At 52.8% G+C, this 26,857-nt stretch overlaps 1 protein-coding gene across 1 annotated transcript in view; it reads left to right on the top strand.

Moving 5' to 3' along the window:
* Positions 1-26,857, top strand: part of LOC137611911 (metabotropic glutamate receptor 4-like) — a 152,714-nt gene that overhangs the window by 29,437 nt on the left and 96,420 nt on the right. The window contains exon 2 of the mRNA XM_068340077.1: positions 17,152-17,974. Coding sequence (XP_068196178.1) covers positions 17,456-17,974 — 519 coding nt within the window. The 5' untranslated portion in view covers positions 17,152-17,455. The remainder of the gene's footprint in view (positions 1-17,151; positions 17,975-26,857) is intronic.

The following is a 26,857-nucleotide window of genomic DNA, read 5'->3' as shown; positions in this document are numbered from 1 at the left end:
AGGAAGAGGAGGAAGAGAAGGAAGAGAAGGAAGAGGAGGAAGAGGAGGAAGAGGAGGAGGGGAAGGAAGAGGAGGAAGAGGAGGAAGAGGAGGAAGAGAAGGAAGAGGAGGAAGAGGAGGAAGAGGAGGAAGAGGAGGAGGGGAAGGAAGAGGAGGAAGAGGAGGAAGAGGAGGAAGAGGAGATGATAACTGCCGTCTGTGCTTCAGGACAAGATGAACCATTAGGAGCTGAAACCATCAGTCTGAGCTGAAGAACGATGCAGGCAGTGATGTGGTCATGTGAGGCGGTCATGTGACGCGGTCATGTGACGCGGTCATGTGACGCACACGCAGACAGATCCGTCACCAGCTTTAATACATTCAGACATCACAAAGATCTCCTTCCTTTACCTCCTGCAGAAAAGCTCTAATTGGACTGATTACTGCTAGAAATAGAATAATTAGTGGATGTAAACGCGTTGTGAACCTCAGCCTCCTCTAACAGGAGCAGATGGAACAGGTTTATTCTCTGGAGTGTTTAGAGCGGCTCGCAAATCTAACCAAATCTGAACATTTCTTAATTGCTGCCGGTGTCGTCGCTTCTGTTTGAAAGGGTAATAAAAGCCACTCAGAGTCGTCTTTCTGTCAGGAATTCATTTGTTAGATTGTAGGGAAGCGTTCCTGCTCGACGGCGTTCATTGTTCTGGGTTCAGAGCCGCACTGATGCTGCGAAAGTAAAGAAAATACCAATACTATCTGGAAGAGATCCAGATTGTGTGTTAGTCAGGATCAGCTGAGAGAGTCTAGAGACGGTAGATTCACACGGAATGATTCCGGCGTTCAGGTTGGTTAGGGCCATCAAAAAATAGCAAAAATTTATATATACATATATATATATAAATTTATATATTTTATTTTTTATTTCTAATGTGTTATCTCACATTTTTTATAATGAGATAACACAAAGCCGTCACAGATAGTGTCCGACACGGCTGGGACTATCCCGCTTACGCCTTTCCTGTCAGAGATAATGTGACTCCAGACGTTAGTCTGCCCCGCCTTCATCGTGTTTTAGTGCCTGAAGCAGAGATAAGCCGGTGGTTTCAGCGGCGTTCTGTCCAGGAAGCTGTGATAGGTTTATCTGGGGGGGGGGGGGTCACGGATGTGACCTCAGACACTACATCATATAAAGATTTAGCATGCAGCAAGGATGGGGGGTGGGGGGGGTTATTGTATTTGCTGCAGATGCAGGTACAAACCACCTCCACACACAGGTGTGATGAATCACCCCCCCTCAGTGGTTAGAAACAGCTCACACTCTGTAATCTATTACTCCTGAATTAGTTGTTGAAATGTAAACGAGTTTGAAGGGAAACTTCCCCCACAGCGAGGTGTTCACGGAAACGTCTCCATCCAGACAGAGAGGATAAAAAGCAGTCAGATAATTAGAGCTGATCAATCAGATCAGTCTGATCAATCAGACCAGTCTGATCAATCAGATCAGTCTGATCAATCAGATCTGCTTTGGCTGGTTGAACTCTAGAGCTCCGTCTGTGAGCTCTAATGACAGAAACAGGTGTTACTGATGCTCTACTTTTTACTCTGTTCCTGTCATTACATTTATCTCTGATAAGGTTTATAATAAATGTCAGGTACCACTCACAGTATCACCTTAATGAGAGGAATCCACTGACACCACATCAGGGTGGAACACAGACTGGTTAGAACAGTCAATCAATGATTGATCGACTGATTGAATGACTGATGGTTAGAACAGCTGCTCCAAAACATGATGATTCATGTGTTCCTTCCTGCTGTGTGCTTGTACATATATATATAAATGTCCCTCTCACCCTTGTGGGGTGGTATCTGTGTGTCGTCCTCCAGCTCTGGTCCTCTACCAGACCCCTGGGAGTCTGAGGGTTCTGTCAGTATCTTAGCTGTTCCTGCTCCTACTACCACGGGGACCACATTAACCTTGACCTTCCACATCTGTTCCAGCTGTTCTTTCAACCCTTGGTACTTCTCAATCTTTTCGTGTTCCTTCTTCCTGATGTTGGCATCAGCTGGAATCACCACATCTATCACCACTGCTATCTTCTTCTCTTTGTCCATCACCACAATGTCCGGTTTGTTAGCCAGCAGCTGTTTGTCGGTCTGGAAGCTGAAGTCCCACAGGATCTTAGCCTTGCCGTTCTCAACCACCTTCGGTGGTATGTCCCATTGGGATTTGGGTACTTCTAGTCCATACCGGGTACAGATGTTCCTGTACACTATCACAGCTACTTGGTTGTGCCTTTCCATGTATGCTGAGCTGGCGAGCATCTTACACCCCGCTACCACATGCTGGACTGACTCTGGGGCTTCTTTACATAGCCTGCACCTTGGGTCAGATCTACTGTGGTAGATATTGGCCCCTATTGCCCTTGTACTTAGGGCCTGTTCTTGTGCTGCCATGATCAGTGCCTCTGTGCTGTCTGTCAGTCCAGCTTTATTCAGCCATTGGTAGGTCTTCTTGATATCAGCCACTTCCTCTATCTGACGGTGGTACATGCCGTGTAGGGGCTTGTCCCTCCATGTTGTCTCCTCCTCCTCCTCTTCCTCCTCCTCAGGTTTCTACTGTCTAAGGCATTCACTGAGCAGTTCATCTGTTGGGGCCATCTTCCTGATGTACTCTTGGATTTTTGATGTCTCATCCTGGACAGTGGCCCTGATGCTCACTAGTCCTCGGCCTCCCTCTTTCCACTTAGTGTACAGCCTCAGGATGCTGGACTTGGGGTGAAACCCTCCATGCATGGTGAGGAGCTTTCTGGTCTTGATATCTGTGGCTTCTATCTCCTCCTTTGGCCAGCTTATGATCCCAGCGGGGTATCTGATGACAGGCAGTGCATACATGTTGATGGCTCGGACCTTGTTCTTGCCATTCAGCTGACTTCTCAGGACTTGCCTTACTCTCTGGAGGTATTTGGCTGTGGATGACTTCCTTGCGGCCTCCTCATGGTTGCCATTAGCCTGTGGGATTCCAAGGTATTTGTAGCTGTCCTTGATGTCTTCTATCCTGCCCCCTGGTAGGTCAACCCCTTCAGTTCTGATCATCTTGCCTCTTCTTGATACCATCCGGCCATATTTGTCTAATCCGAATGACATCCCTATGTCGTCGCTGTAGATCCTGGTGGTGTGGATCAGTGAGTCAATTTCTCGCTCATTCCTGGCATACAGCTTGATGTCATCCATGTAGAGGAGATGGCTGATTGTTGTCCCACTTCAGAATCGGTATCCGTAGCCGCTGTTTGTGATGATGTGACTGACATACACACACACACACATATATATATACACATATATATATATACAGTATATATATATACTGTATATATATATATACAGTATATATATACACAGTATATACATGTATATACACACACACACACACACACACACACACACACACACACACACACACACATATACACACATTCAATCTATATATCCCCTCTCACACGTAACTGTACTTTGAGGTGGGTTGAGGCTTGGCCCCCGCTGCAGCGCTAATCATCCTCCACTGGGGGGTCGCGGCTCATTAAACAGGCTCTTTGTGCCCCCATTAATAATGCAGGGTCAGCGTGAGAGCGTGATGTGTTCAAAGACCCGCCATCCCCTTAATGCACCTTCAATCACTCACGTTAGGACAACAGCCCTGGGGGGGGTTGACCCCCCAGCACTGAGGGGTGTGGTCAGATAACTGTGTACTGGTCCTGACGCCCATCAAATCCACCTGGACCAGAGAACAGAATGCTGGGTAATATAACAGGGGGCGTTTCTCCTCATGTGGTTTACGACTCTTTCTCTCTGCGTGGGGCAAATTTATCCCACTTCAACCTTGCAGGGGGGGTAAAGAGTCTGGGTGAACTTGATAGTTACACCCCACCTCAGAGCGGTGATGTATTGTAATGTCAGTGTTTGTGTGTTCATCCGTCTGTCCATCCAACAAGTGTAGATCGAGGATGAAACCGTGAACACATGACTCAGGCAGCAGAGGGGATGAAGATGAGATGATGACCTTCAGAAAACTAGGTCAAGGTCAAATTTTAACTTTTGTACACTCAGGAACCGGATAGGATAGAAAGACAAGGGAGAAGGCCAGTGTGAGTAAGACCGTAGATCAAAGTTAGTGCTTTGATCAATGACAGTAGGTCAGAGCACTAGCTTTGATCTTTGACCTATGACAGTAGGTGTGTGATGTCACTACACTGGAGCTCTAAAGGATGAAGGACTCATTCATTCGTGTCACGTTCTCCTCCTGCTAGCGGTGGTCCTCACCACGAGGTGAACGCATGAGGAGAAGGAGGGATGAGACTCGTCTGGACGTCACTCTGACTCGTTCATCTGAAGACGTTCTCCAACACCAGACCGAGTCCTGGTCTGGAGGCGCCTCCGACTCGCTCCGTCCTCTTCCTCCCACCTGCGTCTGGACCTGAAATCAATGTTCCGCCCCCCCTCTGCAGATTGCCTCCACCGTGGGTCCATCAGGCAGCAGCACACTGTTTCCTCTGACTGCTCCTACAGGAGACTCCATCACTGACTCGGCCGCCCTGGGGAGGGATAATCCCGGGCTAAAGCCCTCAGATTGTGTGATTAATGATATGTCTGCCGTCTGACCCCCGCTCTCTGGCGCCGCGGAAGCTGTGGAGAGCTGACAGGAGGGACCGGGGCAATTACGCCCTGGCAACGGAAAGCCGCCCCGTGGCAAACAGAGTGAGCCTGACGGGACCTTCATGAGCAGAGACACGTTCAGACGGGGGAGCAGCGCTAGACGGTTTGCAGCTTCAGGCCTGGATTTATTCCACGTGACATAAAACACGCCCAGCACCGTTTGAGGAGCGTTGAGGAGAAAGACCTTCACGCCGTATTCCTGCTGACGGACACAAAGGTGTGAGCTCCGTCGCTTCACACCAAGAAGCTCCAATTCCACCTGAGCTGCACGCTCTCCCCATGTCTGTGTAGGTTCTCCCAGGGTTCTTTGGGTTCCTGTCGCCTCAAAACTGTCCTAAAATGGGATGAACTGGCGACTTGTGCAGGGTGTACCCCCATCTGTCGCCCTGTCCTCAGCTGGAATACGTCTCAGCTTAAACCTGTGACCTGGAAACGGGAGAAAGACCTTCTGGGTTCCTCTGAGGTTCTGCTCCGCTTAGGAGGAGATCCGTGTGGAGAGTGAAGTTGGGGGGGGGATTCTGAATCACGCATACATTTGAATGGTGACAGAGGAAGTGCTTTCAGGTGTCGTCTCCGTCTCCAGCGGATAATCTCCTGAACACTTCAGATTAAATCCGTCCCACCCGCCGGCGCTGACCCCCCCCGACGGGCTCCGACATCCACTTCAGTTTTTCTCCACGAGAAACGAATGATCATCTCACGGTGACGCGACAAGACAAATTACGCGGTGGTGCTAATCCCCATCCAGCCCCCGGCGCCCCCTACTGACACACGTCTACCTGATCCCGCTGTGATTAATCCAAACCTCCTCCTCAGATAATCCCAACTGGAACACAATCACCTGTTTTGGAGGCGGAGCCTGAAGTTAATGACCCGTTCCTCATTTGGTTCCTCCCTGTGTTCCTCTGGTGGGGGGTGGGGGGTTGGGGGGGGAGCTGTCACCACATGATGAATTAGAGCAGCAGAGCAGCTAAAACCTGCTTCATTTAGAGCAAAATGACTGGAAGAAGAACATCTAATTCAGCTGTTTAGGAAGGAAGAGGAGCTGGAACAGGAACAGGAACAGGAGCTGGAACAGGAACAGGAGCTGGAACAGGAACAGGAGCTGGAACAGGAACAGGATCAGGAACAGGAACAGGAGCTGGAACAGGAACAGGAGCTGGAACAGGAACAGGAGCTGGAACAGGAGCTGGAACAGGAACAGGAGCTGGAACAGGAACAGGAACAGGAGCTGGAACAGGAACAGGATCAGGAACAGGAGCTGGAACAGGAACAGGAGCTGGAACAGGAACAGGAACAGGAACAGGATCAGGAACAGGAGCTGGAACAGGAACAGGATCAGGAGCTGGAACAGGAACAGGAGCTGGAACAGGAACAGGAACAGGAACAGGAGCTGGAACAGGAATAGGAGCTGGAACAGGAACAGGAACAGGATCAGGAACAGGAGCTGGAACAGGAACAGGATCAGGAGCTGGAACAGGAACAGGAGCTGGAACAGGAACAGGAGCTGGAACAGGAGCTGGAACAGGAACAGGAGCTGGAACAGGAACAGGAACAGGAACAGGAGCTGGAACAGGAACAGGATCAGGAACAGGAGCTGGAACAGGAACAGGAACAGGAACAGGAGCTGGAACAGGAACAGGATCAGGAACAGGAGCTGGAACAGGAACAGGAACAGGAGCTGGAACAGGAACAGGATCAGGAACAGGAGCTGGAACAGGAACAGGAGCTGGAACAGGAACAGGAACAGGAACAGGAACAGGAGCTGGAACAGGAACAGGATCAGGAACAGGAGCTGGAACAGGAACAGGATCAGGAACAGGAGCTGGAACAGGATCAGGAGCTGGAACAGGAACAGGAGCTGGAACAGGAGCTGGAACAGGAACAGGAGCTGGAACAGGAACAGGAACAGGAGCTGGAACAGGAACAGGATCAGGAACAGGAGCTGGAACAGGAACAGGAGCTGGAACAGGAACAGGAACAGGAACAGGATCAGGAACAGGAGCTGGAACAGGAACAGGATCAGGAGCTGGAACAGGAACAGGAGCTGGAACAGGAACAGGAACAGGAACAGGAGCTGGAACAGGAATAGGAGCTGGAACAGGAACAGGAACAGGATCAGGAACAGGAGCTGGAACAGGAACAGGATCAGGAGCTGGAACAGGAACAGGAGCTGGAACAGGAACAGGAGCTGGAACAGGAGCTGGAACAGGAACAGGAGCTGGAACAGGAACAGGAACAGGAACAGGAGCTGGAACAGGAACAGGATCAGGAACAGGAGCTGGAACAGGAACAGGAACAGGAACAGGAGCTGGAACAGGAACAGGATCAGGAACAGGAGCTGGAACAGGAACAGGAACAGGAGCTGGAACAGGAACAGGATCAGGAACAGGAGCTGGAACAGGAACAGGAGCTGGAACAGGAACAGGAACAGGAACAGGAACAGGAGCTGGAACAGGAACAGGATCAGGAACAGGAGCTGGAACAGGAACAGGATCAGGAACAGGAGCTGGAACAGGATCAGGAACAGGAACAGGAACAGGAACAGGAGCTGGAACAGGAACAGGATCAGGAACAGGAACAGGAACAGGAGCTGGAACAGGAACAGGAACAGGAGCTGGAACAGGAACAGGATCAGGAACAGGAGCTGGAACAGGAACAGGAGCTGGAACAGGAACAGGAACAGGAACAGGAACAGGAGCTGGAACAGGAACAGGATCAGGAACAGGAGCTGGAACAGGAACAGGATCAGGAACAGGAGCTGGAACAGGATCAGGAACAGGAACAGGAACAGGAACAGGAGCTGGAACAGGAACAGGAATAGGATCAGGAGCTGGAACAGGAACAGGAACAGGAGCTGGAACAGGAACAGGAACAGGAGCTGGAACAGGAACAGGATCAGGAACAGGAGCTGGAACAGGAACAGGAACAGGATTGGGAACAGGAACAGGAACAGGATCAAGATCAGGAACAGGAGCTGGAACAGGAACAGGATCAGGAACAGGAACAGGAACAGTAACAAGATCTGGAACAGGAACAGGAGCAGGAACAGGAGCTGGAACAGGAAAAGGAACAGGATCGGGATCAGGATCAGGAACAGGGACAGGATCAGAATCAGAATCAGAATCAGGAATGGGAACAGGAACGGGAACAGGAACATGAACAGGATCGGGAACAGGAACAGGATCAGAAAAAGGAACAGGAACAGGAGCAGGATCGGGATCAGGATCAGGAACAGGAACAGTAACAAGAGCTGGAACAGGATCAGGATCAGGATCAGGGGAGCACAAAATGGACTGTGGGACCCCCCCTCCGCACACACAGAGAACACCCCAACTCCACCGAGACAGGTCGGGTCAGAACCAAAGGTCGTTTTGTGACACAAACAGGAACTATTTGATCCCAGAGACGCCCCGGCCCCCCAGGAGAAATGGCCCCCGGTCAGAGGAGCTGAAGTCAAGCAGCTCCTTTCAGAGATTCAGCATCCGTGACTCCCCAGAACCAAACGTGTGTTTCCTGCTGGAGGCTGAAGGTCGTCGGGGTGTCGCCGTGGAGGACGGCTACATCCCATCATAGTCGCACCTCGACCTTCACTTCCTTCATTCTAAACCTTATATTCTGGATTCCTTTGCTGTTAATCTGGATTATTTCTGTTTCCTGTTAACTCAGGCTCTCAGTTTCTCACTGAAATAAGTGAAACCTTAAGCTTTATATTTATAAAATTACGATCATTTTCTTGCTTCAGCGGTTAATAAAGGAGTTTGAGCCTCAAAATGTCACGAAAGAATCACAAGAAGCTGTTTTGAAACGTCTCCTTCAGTCGGACGAACCTCCAGAGGAGGAACGATGGAGACGTTCAGACCGAAGCAATCAGACTGGCTTCACGGTGGAGGGGCGGAGTCAGGTGAGGTGTGTGAACTAGCAGCGCTACCATGCTAACGTAGCATTCATTTTACTGCAGTGATCGTCTTTCCTGTACCCCCCCCACCCCCGTGCCTCTGATCGCTTTCTGCCTGGACCCTCAGAATGCGTCTTGGAACAGGAAGAAGGGAACGCGACAGGTTTTAATGCGAGCGCTCTGGCAGCCCAATTAGAGATGATGCACAGCTTACACGCTCGCCGCCTTTGATTCGCTTTCTGCCCTGAATGGAACGCGGCCCCTCTCCTCCTGGCGTCGGCGCTCTCCACCGGCCGGCACACGCTCGACAAGGAGAAGCACAAAAAATCACTTTCATAATATCTTTAGTCTGGGGATTAAATCCATGTCATCAGACCGGAGGGGGCTGGTCGGCTTTGAAGCTGGATGGATCCATTTAAGACGGGACGAACGGCAAACAGAGGAGAGACTTCAGCGCTGCAGATAGCATTAAAGCAGCTCAGCCCCCCCCCGTGCTCTTAGTGATGACACCAGTAAAAAGGGAAGATGTGAGCGCCGAGAGGCGCCGCGGCGACACGTTGACACGGCGACACCAGATGTCCGTTGACCAGATGTTTGACCTCCATTTTAGATGAACGCTCATGTATGTTTAGGAAAGTTTTTAGTGCTGGATGCCCTTCCTGCTGCTGGGGAGCGGCTGACACCGGCTTGGGCCCCCGTCGGGCCGCAATGACGTCTCTGCTGGTAATGTCTCCAGACGGAGCGGCGGAGGTCCAGGTGTTCTGAGGGAATGGATGGAGAACGTGTGGTTCTCCAGTAACCTCAGGAACCAATCAGATCCTCAGGAGCCTCAGGAGAACAAGACTAAACCTGATGAGTACGTCTCTAGAGCGGTGAACATCACGGGGGGGGGCAGAGTTTAAATTCAGGGAGGACAAACGACGAGCGTGAGTCAGATGATGACCTCCACCAATCAGGTGACGGCGTCCCCCACTCTGATTGGTTGTTTGTGAGCAGGAGGTTCAGATCGGGTTTTGATGCGTTTACTGATCCTGTTTGGTGTAAACGGTCTGATCTGGAACCGACAGCCAATCAACACAGACGTGACCCCCCCCCCCCAGTTGGACCCTTGGAGCTCATTTTAAACCGGGACCTGGGCTTTCGGACCCGATCATGCGTGAGCTTTCAGGACCGATGTGGGCCGTGCTAACGCTCTTTAGCTTCCTGCCCCCCCCCCAACATGAAACCGTCTTCAGGAGTCGTCTCCTCCGGCATCCCAGAATGAACGTAAAGACAGAGGAGGGGGGAACGGAGCTGTTCTCACGATAAACCCCCTCTTTGTCCACTGGAGCGTGGTCAACACTGAAACCCTCTCTGACGGGGGGGGGGGGGGCGATGCAGTATTCATGCTGCTGGGTCGACCCGGGTCTACTGAGAACGTGGGATTTTTTGTCCCCCTGCTGTCAAACAGAGGGAGGTGCCCCCCCCCCCCCCCCTTCAGACCACCCTGTTAGCATAGCTGTTAGCAGCATTTACCTGACTGTTGGGGGCTCTGAGGGACCAGACCCCCCTGTTTCTGGAGGACAACCCCCCAGAGCAGAGACGGACCTGCTGGCAGCAGAACGTCTGAACGTACGCCACGTTAGAACAACACACACACACACACACACACACACACACACACACACACACACACACACACACACACACACACACACACACACACACACACACTAACACACACTAACACACACACACACACACACACACACACACACACACACACACACACACACACACACACAGACACACACACACACACACACACAGACACACACACACACACACACACACACACACACACACACACAGACACACAGGCACACACACACACACACACACAGACACACACACACACACACACACACACAGACACACAGACACACAGACACACACACACACACACACAGACAGATACACGCACACACACAGACAGATACACACACACACACACACACACACACACACACACACACACACACACACACACACACACACACACACACACATCAAGTGAACACAAGACCAAATCATGTCTTTACCCCCCCCCCCCAGCTCTTTCTCCAGCTAATTGGGTTTCTGTTGACAGCCAGCATGAATAATTCACGTCTCACCTACATGGGGGGGGGGTGGGGTGGGGTGGGGTGGGGGGGTGATTCCAGGATGCTGAGAGAATGTGTGTACAGACGTGTTTAGGGCCTCTGGCCCGTGGTGAGGAACACGCCTGAGCTCTGACACAAACACGTGTTCCTGCTCCGTGTGGACGTGGATCTGTCAGAGGACGAAGACTGGATCCACACTGACCCCCCCCCCCCCCCCCCGTGGGTAACGCGTTCCAGGAAGAACCAGATGAACAAACTCCAACTATTTATTTAACTATTTACGGTCATGTAAACCTTTCTGACCCCCCCATCCTGATATTAGACCTGACCCCCCCATCCTGATATTAGACCTGACCCCCCCATCCTGATATTAGACCTGACCCCCCCATCCTGATATTAGACCTGACCCCCCATCCTGATATTAGACCTGACCCCCCCATCCTGATATTAGACCTGACCCCCCCATCCTGATATTAGACCTGACCCCCCCATCCTGATATTAGACCTGACCCCCCATCCTGATATTAGACCTGACCCCCCCATCCTGATATTAGACCTGACCCCCATCCTGATATTAGACCTGACCCCCCCATCCTGATATTAGACCTGACCCCCCCATCCTGATATTAGACCTGACCCCCCCATCCTGATATTAGACCTGACCCCCATCCTGATATTAGACCTGACCCCCCCATCCTGATATTAGACCTGACCCCCATCCTGATATTAGACCTGACCCCCCCATCCTGATATTAGACCTGACCCCCCCATCCTGACATTAGACCTGACCCCCCCATCCTGACATTAGACCTGACCCCCCCATCCTGATATTAGACCTGACCCCCACATCCTGACATTAGACCTGACCCCCCCATCCTGACATTAGACCTGACCCCCCCATCCTGACATTAGACCTGACCCCCCCATCCTGACATTAGACCTGACCCCCCATCCTGATATTAGACCTGACCCCCCCATCCTGATATTAGACCTGACCCCCATCCTGATATTAGACCTGACCCCCCCATCCTGACATTAGACCTGACCCCCCCATCCTGATATTAGACCTGACCCCCCCATCCTGACATTAGACCTGACCCCCCCATCCTGACATTAGACCTGACCCCCCCATCCTGATATTAGACCTGACCCCCACATCCTGACATTAGACCTGACCCCCCCATCCTGATATTAGACCTGACCCCCCCATCCTGACATTAGACCTGACCCCCCCATCCTGACATTAGACCTGACCCCCCCATCCTGATATTAGACCTGACCCCCCATCCTGACATTAGACCTGACCCCCATCCTGACATTAGACCTGACCCCCCCATCCTGACATTAGACCTGACCCCCCCATCCTGACATTAGACCTGACCCCCCCATCCTGACATTAGACCTGACCCCCCCATCCTGACATTAGACCACCTCCTATCTGTGTCACCTCTAACACACTCTGACAGACAGAATCCGACACTCACAGAACGTAGAACACCAGACGGTGTCATGTGACCACCTACCAGAAAGCCTCGATGAGGCGGAGTCGTGAGCGTGGCTGCGTGGCTGCGTGGCTGCGTGGCTGCGTGGCTGCGTGGCTGCGTGGCTGCGTGGCTGCGTGGCTGCGTGGATGCGTGGCTGCGTGGCTGCGTGGCTGCGTGGCTGCGTGGCTGCGTGGCTGCGTGGCTGCGTGGCTGCGTGGATGCGTGGCTGCGTGGCTGCGTGGCTGCGTGGATGCGTGGCTGCGTGGCTGCGTGAGGTTTTACTGCAGTTGTTGCATCATTTCCGTGTCCTGGTGACCTCGTCGTTGTCTTGCCCCTCCCAGCGGGGTGTCAATGAGCCAATGAGGACCCCTAACCTCCCCAGTGAAGGTGGGGGTGTCCAGCAGACGTGTTGTTGTAACGCTCATGATGACGCTCGGTGCTGCTGCGCCTGTGCCTCGCTGCAGCTGTGTTCTGGTGTTTTGCGCCTGTGCCTCCTGGACCCGACTCCTCCGACGGAGCGTCTCACGGGATGAACGTGACTCCGCCTCCGACGCTCCAGTGATCGGTGGAACGTTCCCCACAAAGGCCGTTCCGCGTTCCGTCTGAGACGTCGTGTCTTCTGGCGGTTTGGACGTGAAGGATGGACGAGAGGAGGCTCCTCACATGTAGGTGATGTCACGTGACCCCCCCTTCTCCTCACATGTAGGTGACGTCACGTGACCCCCCCCTTCTCCTCACATGTAGGTGACGTCACGTGACCCCCCCCTTCTCCTCACATGTAGGTGACGTCACGTGACCCCCCCCTTCTCCTCACATGTAGGTGACGTCACATGACCCCCCCCCTTCTCCTCACATGTAGGTGACGTCACGTGACCCCCCCCCTTCTCCTCACATGTAGGTGACGTCACGTGACCCCCCCCCTTCTCCTCACATGTAGGTGACGTCACGTGACCCCCCCCCTTCTCCTCACATGTAGGTGACGTCATGTGATCTGTGGTGATCACAAATCAATGCCACTTGGCAGAAGGTGTGTAAACCGAACCCGTCTTCCCCCCTCTACCTCCACCGTGACTACGGCGGTCTTCGGGGTCTGAGTTTCTCCTGACGGCTAAAGTGGCAACTACCCGTCGGATTACCCGTCGGATTACCCGTCGGATTACCCGTCGGATTACCCGTCGGATTACCCGTGGGATTAGCACGTGGCTGTCAGGCGTCTCTCTGACCGCCGTAAGACGGAGGCCTGTCAGCCAGGACGTCACACAGAGGCCGACGCCTCCTTTAACGTAGGAATGAACCAAAGATCAGAAACACGTCAGCATCACGTGATCTCAGGAGGACAGACCTGGAGCGGCGCTGGGGGGCGTTGATGAAGGGAGAGCATTCACAGACGGAGGACGTCCAACGACCAACGACCAACGACCAACGACCAACGACCAACGACCAACGACCACCGACCACCGACCAACGACCACCGACCAACGACCACCGACCACCGACCAACGACCACCGACCAACGACCACCGACCACCGACCACCGACCACCGCTTGGCGCTCGGTGCTTGTTGGTTGTTGGTTGTTGGTCGTTGGTCGTCGGTTGTTGGTCGGTGGTCGTTGGTCGATGAGCTGAGACCATCGTTCCAGCGTTCAGAGCTGATATTCAAACAATCTTTTCTGTGTCCAGCATCACGTTTCCTGCCCCCCCCCCGGCTCTCTGATGCTTACTTAACGCTGAAGCGGCCCCCCAGTGGGCATTTAGCTCCTAACAATTCCAAGTAACTCACAACCTGTCCAGGAGGGGGGGCGTGAGAGGCTGCTGGAAACGGTTTCATTCAAACAGGAAGTGAGAGGAAACAGAAAGATCTCCAGACGCCGGGGGGAAAGCCCCGGCTCTGGGCCCCCAGAGGGGCCGCGGGGCAGGAGCTGGGGCCCGTCAGAGGAGAGGCGTCCTGAGTGGGTGGGTCCGGTTCTGATGGTGACGTTCTGATGGTGACGTTCTGATGGTGACGTTCTGATGGTGACGTTCTGATGGTGACGTTCTGATGGTGACGTTCTGATGGTGATGTTCTGATGGTGACGTTCTGATGGTGACGTTCTGATGGTGACGTTCTGATGGTGACGTTCTGATGGTGACATTCTGATGGTGATGTTCTGATGGTGACGTTCTGATGGTGACGTTCTGATGGTGACGTTCTGATGGTGACGTTCTGATGGTGACGTTCTGATGGTGACGTTCTGATGGTGATGTTCTGACGTTCTGATGGTGACGTTCTGATGGTGATGTTCTGATAGTGATGTTCTGACGTTCTGATGGTGACGTTCTGATGGTGATGTTCTGATGGTGACGTTCTGACGTTCTGATGGTGACGTTCTGATGGTGATGTTCTGATGGTGATGTTCTGACGTTCTGATGGTGACGTTCTGATGGTGACGTTCTGATGGTGATGTTCTGACGTTCTCATGGTGACGTTCTGATGGTGATGTTCTGATGGTGATGTTCTGACGTTCTGATGGTGATGTTCTGACGATCTGATGGTGATGTTCTGACGTTCTGATGGTGATGTTCTAACGTTCTGATGGTGATGTTCTGATGTTGTGATGGTGATGTTCTGACGTTCTGATGGTGATGTTCTGACGTTCTGATGGTGACGTTCTGATGGTGATGTTCTGATGGTGATGTTCTGACGTTCTGATGGTGATGTTCTGACGATCTGATGGTGATGTTCTGACGTTCTGATGGTGATGTTCTGACGTTCTGATGGTGACGTTCTGATGGTGATGTTCTGATGGTGATGTTCTGACGTTGTGATGGTGATGTTCTGACGTTCTGATGGGGATGTTCTGATGGTGATGTTCTGACGTTCTGATGGTGATGTTCTGACGATCTGATGGTGATGTTCTGACGTTCTGATGGTGATGTTCTGACGTTCTGATGGTGACGTTCTGATGGTGATGTTCTGATGGTGATGTTCTGATGGTGATGTTCTGACGTTCTGATGGTGATGTTCTGACGATCTGATGGTGATGTTCTGACGTTCTGATGGTGATGTTCTGACGTTCTGATGGTGATGTTCTGACGATCTGATGGTGATGTTCTGACGATCTGATGGTGATGTTCTGACGTTCTGATGGTGATGTTCTGACGTTCTGATGGTGATGTTCTGACGTTGTGATGGTGATGTTCTGACGTTCTGATGGTGATGTTCTGACGATCTGATGGTGATGTTCTGACGTTCTGATGGGGATGTTCTGACGTTGTGATGGTGATGTTCTGACGTTCTGATGGTGATGTTCTGACGATCTGATGGTGATGTTCTGACGTTGTGATGGTGATGTTCTGACATTCTGATGGTGATGTTCTGACGATCTGATGGTGATGTTCTGACGTTCTGATGGGGATGTTCTGACGTTGTGATGGTGATGTTCTGACGTTCTGATGGTGATGTTCTGACGTTCTGATGGTGACGTTCTGATGGTGACGTTCTGATGGTGACGTTCTGATGGTGATGTTCTGATGGTGACGTTCTGACGTTCTGATGGTGACGTTCTGATGGTGATGTTCTGATGGTGACGTTCTGACGTTCTGATGGTGATGTTCTGACGTTCTGATGGTGACGTGCCCATGTGGGCCTTGTGACTGAACATCTGCTCCAGCTGCTGCTGCGTTCACAGAGCGATGATGGTGAAGGCCACGGCTGTCCGCCCCCTCCCAAAGAGATCTGGAGAGGAGGGAGGATCTCATCTCGGAGACGTCAGGGCTCATCGTAGAGCCGACCCAGTAATCGCAGTATTGTCCGACGCTGCAGACGGCGCTCTGTACTGGTTTAGAATCCATCCTCACACGGATGAAGGCTAAGCTGACGTGAACCAGAGGAGTCGTCCTCACCTGGAGCTTCTTCAGGTTCCACCTCAGATTATAATCCTGGCAATGACTGAACAACAAAGACCAACGGAGAGTTTTAATCGTCAGATTATAAAGAATAACTTTCATGCTACCTGTGATGCAAATGAATGTGGTCGCCGTGACGACGCCCCTGTGACGCCCCTTCCTCCTGTCTTCACATCCTTTACAGAGACCAAACCTGGAGACCCTCTGTCTTCATCCATTATGGATGCTGCGTGGGGGGGGATCTGGCCAGGTCCCCAGCAGGAGGGGGGCGTCTCATGACGGGACTCTGTGTGGTGTTAGCTCAGGACGTCTTTATTTGATTTGATGTCAAACAAGCCAAGATGCACACGGCGAGAAGACAGAAGATCTTTAATTTATGAAAAGAGGAAAATCTGTGGGCGCCTTCACACGGATTAAACAGCAGAACAACACACGTCATGAAGGAGGACGTTACTGCCCCCGCCCCTTTAAAGTGATAGTGTTACACTGTTCACAGTGAGGGGGAAGACAGACAATAGATTTATAGATGGGTTTAGTTATGGGTTTATTATGGCTTTAAAACTGGGTCATCTAGACCTGGATCATCTAAACCTGGATCATCTAAACCTGGATCATCTAGACCTGGATTATCTAAACCTGGATCATCTCCATGATCAGAGCAGCACCAGCTGATCTCGTCTGAGCAGCATTAAAGGTTTTCTGCTGACGGCTCACAGAAATCATTGGTAGCGTTTCTCTGGAGGCAGCACAGATGCTACGGCTAACAGCTAACGTCCTGCACACGGGTCACTGGACCACCTGTGTGTGAAACCGGTAACCGTGACAACTGTGTGGTCCACAACGGGGCTACTAACATAAAGAGAGCAGGACGGAGCATCTGCTGACTCTGGGGGGGCTCTGTCAGGGTCCCTTACATGAGGTCTCCATGGCCCCTGACAGAGCCCCCCCAGAGTCCCAGTGCTGCTGACTCCATGTCACCATTCACACCTTATCGCTGTAGAACCTGCACCATGTTCTGTGTTTTCTGATCATCTGCTCTGGTCTTTGCAGGAACCTCCTCGTGGACCCCCCCGGTTCTTCTCCTGACTTCCTGCTGCTTGAAGGACCCAATTGGAGGCTGAGGTCACCTGAGTGGACCTGGAGTGGCAGAGGAAGGAGGCTACCTTCACACCTTTGTTCTGAACTGTCTCTGTGGAGCTTCAGCTTCAGCTTCATCTGAGATGTTCAGTTCCTGAAGCCGCGGCTCAGAGGAAGAGGAGAAGCTAGAGCAGCGTAGCATAGTTAGCATCGCCCAGTGTCACACTGGGGTCTGGGTCTGGTTCAGACTGATTGATTGATTGATTGATTGAGCCTCATGATGACTCTGAGAGGCTCTGGGAGGCGACATCTCCTCTGCTGGGCGCCGCTGCTGCTGGCGTGTCATTTCTGCACGGCGTTAGCAGCCAAACCCAAAACGCCGGGCCACACCCACCTCAATTCAATCCGCATCGATGGGGACATCTCCCTGGGGGGGCTGTTCCCGGTGCACGCCAGGGGGAACGATGGCAAAGCGTGCGGGGAGCTGAAGAAGGAGAAGGGCATCCACCGGCTGGAGGCCATGCTGTTCGCTCTGGACCGCATCAACAACGACCCCGAGCTGCTGCCCAACATCACGCTGGGGGCGCGCATCCTGGACACCTGCTCGAGGGACACCCACGCCCTGGAGCAGTCGCTCACCTTCGTCCAGGCGCTCATCGAGAAGGACTCCACGGACGTCAAGTGTCTCAGCGGGGGGCCGCCCATCATCACCAAGCCGGAGAGAGTGGTGGGGGTCATCGGGGCGTCGGCCAGCTCCGTGTCCATCATGGTGGCAAACATCCTGCGTCTGTTCAAGGTCAGTGTCTGCATGTCTCTACGCTCCGTTTGACCTCTTACAGTAGAACCCCAGATTATATTACAGTACAACACCAGATTATAATAAAGTAGAATCTCAAATTATATTACAGTAGCACCCCAGATTACGGTAGAACCCATATGATAATACAGTAGAACCTCATTATAATAAAGTAGAACATCAGATTATAATATGGTAGACCCTCAGATTATAATACAGTAGAATCTCAGATTATAATCCAGTCTCACTGATGTTGTATCCATCCGCCAACACGTGGTAAAGAACGAGATGCGGTCTCACTGACGTTGTATCCATCCGCCAACACGTGGTAAAGAGCGAGATGCGGTCTCACTGATGTCGTATCCATCCGCCAACATGTGGTAAAGAACGAGATCCGGTCTCACTGACGTTGTATCCATCCACCAAAACGTGGTAAAGAATGAGATGCGGTCTCACTGACGTCGTATCCATCCACCAACAGTGGTAAAGAACGAGATGTGGTCTCACTGATGTCGTATCCATCCACCAACACGCGGTAAAGAACGAGATGCTGTCTCACTGACGTTTTATCCACCCACCAACACGCGGTAAAGAACGAGATGCTGTCTCACTGACGTTTTATCCACCCACCAACACGCGGTAAAGAACGAGATGCTGTCTCACTGACGTTGTATCCACCCACCAACACGCGGTAAAGAACGAGATGCTGTCTCGCTGACGTTGTATCCATCCACCAACACGTGGTAAAGAACGAGATGCTGTCTCGCTGATGTTCTATCCACCACTTTGGCTCCTGTATCCTGACTGGTATCTCAGATTCTTACCGGTATTGGGGACGGGGCGACAGACGGGGGTCTCGTTCCTCTGACATAAGGGCCAGATGCAGCTGGAGGTTCTCCTGTGATGTGAACCCAACTCTGAACCGTATCTTACATCCCACCAGCATCACCTCACGGATGAACTGCCCTTTAACAGACCAAACACACAGGTCCCGTCTCCACCTCCACGCCTTCCTCTGACCTTTATCTTTCTCCACGAGCTGAACTCACTTCACTTCATTCTGTCCTCTCTGTCCAGAGAGCAGCCCTTCTCACTACACCATCACTCTCCTCACTAATGGCCCTCATTTGCCCAGAGTCGTCAGTGTTGCCTCCTTCTAATTAATTTTAGGACGCCATGCGTGGCTCGTTCCACTGCTCTTGAACGTGGTGCCTGAAGTGAGCTCTAGCCGTGTGTAGGATCGCCAGCTGCACATGTAAATGTGTAGATGACACGGAGCAGAGAGGATATCCCGTCTGACAGCGGCGCACACGGCTGTCGGACTAACGTACGATCCACAACCCAACCAACAGCAGGAAGACGGAGTCACAGCAGCCCGACTCTCCTGACATCCCAGTGCTCATGACGTCTGATGCTGCTGCTTTATCGTAGTCCTGAGGCTGTGAAAACATACATGGTCTGGAAGATTTAGGATTGGCATGTGTGTTGGGTCCAGTACATACCCGTGTCCCGTAGGGGCTCAGGGTCACATAGGATTTATATAATGGACCAAATCACCTGTGAGAGGAAATAAAGCTGGTGACACAGTTCTAACTCTGAATGTACACAACCCTGACCCTAACCCCCCTAACCCTAAACCTGACCCTGACCCCCCAACCCTAAACCTGACCCTAACCCCCCTAACCCTAAACCTGACCCTAACCCCCCTAACCCTAAACCTGACCCTAACCCCCCAACCCTAAACCTGACCCTAACCCCCCTAACCCTAAACCTGACCCTAACCCCCCTAACCCTAAACCTGACCCTAACCCCCCTAACCCTAAACCTGACCCTAACCCCCCTAACCCAAACCTGACCCTAACCCCCCAACCCTAAACCTGACCCTAACCCCCCTAACCCTAAACCTGACCCTAACCCCCCTAACCCAAACCTGACCCTAACCCCCCAACCCTAACCCTGACCCTAACCCCCCTAACCCAAACCTGACCCTAACCCCCCAACCCTAAACCTGACCCTAACCCCCCTAACCCTAAACCTGACCCTAACCCCCCTAATCCTAAACCTGACCCTGACCCTAAACATGACCCCCCTAACCCCAACCCCAACCCTAACCCCAACCCCCCTAACCTAACCCTAACCCCAACCCTAAACCTAACCCTAACCCAACCTAACCACAGTAGCACCTGTCTTCTGACCCACCCCAGCCTAACCCTAACCCTGACCCAAGTTAACCTTGAACCTCCCCTGACCTGACCTGACCTAACTTAACCTAACCCGACCCCCCCATCAGGGTAATGCAAACAGGAAACAGTGTCAGCGAGGGAGGATCTGGCGTTTTGATGCCAGCCCCCACCTGAAGGTCTAGAAATCAGCTGCTAGCAGGTGCTAACTGGGACACTCCAGGTCTGGGGGCTCCAGGTCTGGGGGCTCCAGGTCTGGGGGCTCCAGGTCCGGGGGCTTCAGGTCTGGGGGCTCCAGGTCTGGGGGCTCCAGGTGAGGTGGAGGTCAGATAACAGGGCAGACGATCGAGGCGTCGTCTCCTGATGCCGTGTCACATGACGCCGTGTCACATGACGCCGTGTCACATGACGCCGTGTCACATGACGCCGTGTCACATGACGCCGTGTCACATGACGCTGTGTCACATGACGCCGTGTCACATGACGCCGTGTCACAGCTGGTTTGTGTTTTCAGTACTGGGGGGTTATTTTTTGCTGCGGTGATGCATGACCTCGGTGAACGGGGCTCGTGTCACTGATGTCACCGCGACACCCCCGCCTCACGCCGACGCCGTTTCATCTGGGCGTCACGTGTTCCTGCAGCTCAAGCAGACCCCCCCCCCAGCCTCACTTCCTCTCAGGACATAAATGCATCACCAGAGAAATAAATAAATCCCCCCCCCCATTCCGGCCCACCTCTACCCCCCAGTGAAGATGCTGTGTGATGTTGAGCTCGTCTCCATGACGACCCAAACCTGCATGACCCCCCCCCCCCCTTTATTCCACTTGACTCTGCCAGCCCCCCCTCTGGAGCGTCACTGAGGGGGGGTCTGTCCTCTCACAGCTGACGGACCAGCCCTTCAGGGGGCTTCTCCAGCCACTTGTTTCAGCTTCCTGTTTCCTCTGAAGCCCATTGGCCGGATCAGAATTATGGGATGTCCTCTGTGTGAACAGTCTAAACAGCTTAGGAGGGCTGGAGGGGGGCAGAAATAATTCAGCCTGCGGGTGGGGGTCAGCAGGGGCAGTAATCCTCTCCTGATGGCCTTAGAGGGAGGTGTCCAGTGGGGCCGGATGGCCCCCCCCTGCAGGGCCTGGGGCCGGACGGACCCATCCCACTGAGGGGCGGAGTCAACGTCAGGTTTCCAGGGACGCTTTGCTAAAAGCTCCAAACGCTCTGAAACAACGTTTGATGTCCAGCAGACGGGACCAGAGCTGACCCCAGGTCCAGGAGAACATCAGCCTGGAGAAGGTTCTGGGGGGGGTCCTGCAGACATGTAGGAAATAGAACCTGGAGAAGACACAGGAACCTTCTGGGGGGGTCCTGCAGCTCTGAATGAACATCAGGACCATTCTTCTTCACGTTGGAACGCCTCCAATCAGCAAATCTGTTCGCGCAGCTAAAATCTGACCGACCCACGCTTCATTAACCCCGTCTGCACTGCTCGTGTCACTGAATCGAAAAGGCTTCGAGCAGACCCCCCCCCCCACACCCAACACATCTCCCTCCCTGTGTAAAATGATTCCTAAGGCTATCCGTTGTTAGCGTGATGCTAAACGGCGAGAGCAGAGCTGGGATTCAGAAACGAGTCACGACGTCGGCGAGTTTCTCCCGTCGGTGTTTCAGGAAGAGAAACTCGATGGTCAGTGAGGAACCTGGTTTAATCCAGGTTTAATCCAGGTTTAATCCAGGTTTAATCCACAAGAAAGGTTTAATCCAGGTTTAATCCACAAGAAACTGGAATAAAGACTCAGGACCAGCAGAAAGGAGGGTTTACAGCCAAAACAGGAGTACTTTCATTTGATTCTCAGGTCATCAGTACCAAAACAGCAGGAAACAGCCCCCGAACTCATCTCCCATGATGCTTTGTACCTGACAGGTGTGAGGACCGGGTCCCAGGAGAGGCTGGGGTGTCAGCCGCCGCCGCCTCTCGCTGGAGTCTTTGTTTGAATGTGTTTTTAACGTTCCCACCGTCGTTCATTCAGCTCGTCTTCATTCTTCCCGTTCCAGCTGACGTCTCTGCGCCGTTTCCTCCGTGTTCAGTTTGTTCAGGCGTGTGTTTGTTCAACTCAAACCTCTCCTGTGTCATGTGACACACTGTTGCTAGGAAACACAATCCATCGCTAAAAACAAGAAAGCTCAGGTCTCCATCCCTGTTAAGACAAACTAATGAGACGGTTCCTCCTCCTCTCAGCTGTGGAGGCCACTGACTGGGTGTTGGTAACCTGAAGGCATCACGAGGCGTTCAGGGACCGGCAGAGGATTCAGGGTGAACTAGAGACACCCTTTAAATGGTGTTTAATAGTCTAATTCACATACAATAACCCCCCCCCCCACACACGTTCTGCCCCGGACTGAGCCGTGACGATGCGCCGGCGATGCGTTGGTGTTTTGTTGGTATTGATGACGAAGGATCGGCGTCCTCGTCACGATGAACTTCCTGTTCCTGTTTGTCGGCGCCGTGCTTCGGCGCTAAAGTGATTCGCCGTGAAGTGTTTGCTCAGCACGTCAGAGCGGCAGCACCCCGTCCCCGCGCTGCGCCATGAATATTTTACTATACTGTTACGTAACCTACGCTCAGGGATGGGCGTTGGGCCCCCCCGGCCCCCCATCACTGGGTCTGCTCTCATCAGCCGCTCCATCCTGCTGCATCAGCAGAGCTCCAGGTAATTGGAGGTCGCCGCTGACGACCCTCCAGACAGACGGCTGTAATTAAAGCACCGGGATGCTGATTGGTCCTCCACGCAGCCCGTTTCAGGTGTCAGGCTGAAACACTCTGAAACTGTCAGAGGAGGAGGGGGGAAGCTCAGGCCCCTTCCATAAAGCAGCTGCAGCTAGTGAGCAGCCGGAGCCCCCCCTCTGTGGACCGGATGCGGGGCAGCGAGTCGGACTCCATCAGACAGCAGAGGGTTAACTCCAGAGCCCTGCAGCTGCTTCTCTCTCCCTCATTAGAGACAGAGGCCCCCGGGCCGGGGCCACGCCCCCCCAGCATCTCACCGTGTTGAGACGCGCTCTGATTGGATCATCGCATCAGCCTCCAGCAGCCCAGCTGGAAGCTCTGAGAGCTGTGGAAACAGGCCAGTGGGCTTTTCCCCAACATGCTAACGCTCAACATGCTAAGACTCAACATGCTAACGCTCAACATGCTAAGACTCAACATGCTAACGCTCAACATGCTAAGACTCAACATGCTAACGCTCAACATGCTAACGCTCAACATGTTAATGCTCAACATGCTAATGCTCAACATGCTAACGCTCAACATGCTAACGCTCAACATGCTAATGCTCAACATGCTAACGCTCAACATGCTAAGACTCAACATGCTAACGCTCAACATGCTAACGCTCAACATGCTAACGCTCAACATGCTAACGCTCAACATGCTAACGCTCAACATGCTAATGCTCAACATGCTAACGCTCAACATGCTAACGCTCAACATGCTAACGGAGGCGTGGAGGTACCCCCGCCTCCTCCGGTGCTTCCTGTCAGAGCAGGAAGGCGTTACCGCGTCATGTGATCTGGGGTAATGCTCCATTCTGATTGGCTCCTGCGTGAAGGACACACGGTGTGTGAATTGATCAACATGAACTTTCCTGCAGCACACGGTCCAGGTATTGATTAGGGGACGATCAGCTAACCGCTGCTAGCATAGCCTCATGGTTCATGTCAGAGCTGGGGGGCGGGGTGGGGGGGTTACCTACACTTCTAAATGTCTGTCAGAGCTGGGGGGCGGGGTGGGGGGGTTAGGTACACTTCTAAATGTCTCAGTGACGTTTCGTTGGAGTTTCCACCTGGAGAGGAGACACCTGGTAGTTAAATCAAGTGTCATGAAGGAGGTTGTTCACTGGTGAATCTGTTACCCTGACCTACTGTCATAGGTCAAAGCACTAGCTTTGATCTATGGTCTCACGATGGCCTTCTCCCTTTGTGTCACATGACTGGGTTTGTGTCACATGACTGAATTTCTGGTCTGGTTGGGGTTGGACCACAATCCACTGTGTTGTGTAATCCAGACGTCTCCATCTGGGGGGGGTCCAGCCCAGCCGGGTTTGTTCCATTAGAGCTGTTGGGGGTACCCGTCACCTTCACGGAGCCTCAGTGTCCTCACTGGGGGGTAATTGAGGTTGTGACAGGGCGATTGATTCAGACTAAGTGTGCTCGGGGGTAATTTGGTGTACATTTCTCTGCAGTAGTTCATTCCCTGGAACCCCCCCCCCCCACAAACCCCACATACACACACTGACATGTCTGCAGCCCGGCCAGTAGAACAAACAGGACAGCAAATCAAACAAATGGGTGAAAACCACGCAGCAGGCCGTTCACACACCAGTGGACTCGTCCTCCTGCGCCCCACCCCCTGCCGGGGCCCGGGGGGGGGCCCCGTTAGTTCAGGATTAGTTCTGACTCGCTTCCCCCGCCGAAGCCCCGACGGACACTCCTCTGGACGGCCCCCCCAGAGCCGTCCCTTCCTGTCCTGTTTCTGCTGCGGTTTGTAAATCCCACCGAGGCAGCGGCTCTAATCAGCAGACACAGGGACAAACAGCCATTGTGTGCCCCCCCCCATCCATTCTCTCCGCCGTGTGTTTGACTCGTTTAAATTAATTTCTGGCATTTAATTAGCGGGTGTGAGCGTGCCCAGTGAGGGCTTTTCTCTCTGAATGAACGGTTTCCTTCTGCTGAGCGTTCACACAGAAGTAAAGTTCACTAATCTCACGTGTTCTAGGATGCATCTGGTGCCCCCCCCCCGCCACCCCCCCAGCAGGAACGCTGACAAAAAGAGACAGAATGGAATACTCAGCGAGCGGCAGAGCAGCCTGGATTAAAGGCTGTAGACGTCTCACCCGCGTCATCTGACCGTCAGCCCCCCCATCCATCACCGCCGGCGCCGCCCAGCGTTTACTCAGACCCAGACGAGGTGAGAGACGCTCAGGCTGATCAATCACAGCGTCCATCGATTTGGGGGGAAGATTCTGGCTTCTCTTTTAAACGTGAGGGTCGGAGCGACGGCGTGACGCCAGAGGACGACTGGCGGATTCCTGCAGGACCGACAAACAGGAGAATACCGGCGAGTAAAGGTCAATCTGGGGGCAACAGTCATCCGGCGACTGTAGAGGGACTGATGGGTGAGCCTAATGCCAGCCGATACCCTCGACCCCCCCGGCAGTGGGGGTGGGGGGGATCTGGCCGCCTCCAGGCTAAGCAGCTCGGACATCATCCAGGCTTCCAGCTCCAGAGACGGGGAGGACTCGTGAGTCACAGCCGCGTCACACGGCGGGACTCGCTTCCCGACCCGGCGACAGCCGTGTGGTGAGGCCTCCTCACGCACGACGTTCAGCACGTCGGCAGAATGAACACGTGACGCCGCGTCACCAACACCAAACCAGCGCCGTCGTCCGTGGCGACGCTGGTGACATCACGTTGCCGTGGACGATGGGATGTAACCAACACAAAATCAAAAGCATCATTTCCCACGCGTCTATCCGTTGGCAGCGGTTAGCAGCAGCGTGGGGGGGTTTGGTGGGGCTGGGGGTGGCGTCCATTCTTCTCCGACACCTTTCTAAATGAACTCTTCTGTCGAGTGATGAATGGAACCTGTCAGTCAAGCTGGACGTGTTTGAGGAGCAGCTGTTGGTCAGCTCTGAAACCCTCTAATGGAAGTCTCCATTGTTTTGGTGACAGCCCCCCCCCATCACAGGACCCTCTGTTCTAAATACAGACGGAGCAAAAATAACCTGACAGTAAAAAGCTGCTTGAAGCGCTGGGAGTGTCAGCCGTCAGTCACCTGTTCACCATTAACCAATCAGTGCTCTGACTGTTTGCACACGCCTCTGGTGTCCAGCAAGTCAGTCGTCCTCGTGTGGCGGAGAACACTGATTGGCTGACGCCTCCTCAGGTGTGTCTTTAACCTGTAATCATCATCAACACCTGAGTGTGTGTAGGGAAACCAAACCCTCTGCTGGTTGGATTGATTTATCTATTGATCTATTGATTTATCTATTGATCTATTGATTTATCTATTGATCTATTGATTTATCTATTGACAGAATATTACATTTTATATTTTAGCTTAAAGGTGTTTCTTCCTTCTCAGCTTCTCGTTACTTCACTTTGTGTTTCTAGTGTCTTTATTTAAAGGTCAAAACCATCACAGATTAGATGAAGTCGGGACGTGCGGCCCAGAAGTCAGATGTCAGCGTTCTAATCACACAGTCCTGACGTTACCAGTGATTGTCACGCGTGTACACTCTCTGTATGTTAATTTAGCGCTTTCCTGTACGATCACATCTACTTCCTGTGAGCGTTTGCAGCTGATGCTAACCGCATGCGACGCTGCTGAGAGGATGCTAATGAGAATGAAACGTAATAATAGTCGTCTCTCATGGGCGCACACGGCCACAGAGAGCGTGTTCTGAGGAACCCGTGTTTTGTATTTCACGCTGAAGCCGTGTTTTGTGTCCTGGGGTCCTTTTTTAATATTATTCACTGCTGACGCGTCTCATGTAAGACATTTTATTCCTGCTCAGTTAAACCGTTTGTCTCTGACGTAACACCTGCTGCAGGTCCAGAGGCCTCTGAGGGAGACTGTCACCCCAATAAAAGACCACAGGAGCCCCCAAATCAGTGGTAGCAGATAACCCTGACCATAACCTACAGCCTCGT

This window comes from Antennarius striatus, chromosome 2 (genome assembly GCF_040054535.1).
Source record: "Antennarius striatus isolate MH-2024 chromosome 2, ASM4005453v1, whole genome shotgun sequence".
NCBI classification, from domain to species: Eukaryota; Metazoa; Chordata; class Actinopteri; order Lophiiformes; family Antennariidae; genus Antennarius; species Antennarius striatus.
The sequence above is the reverse complement of the archived record's forward strand: the minus strand, read 5'-3'. Positions and strand labels throughout refer to the sequence as shown.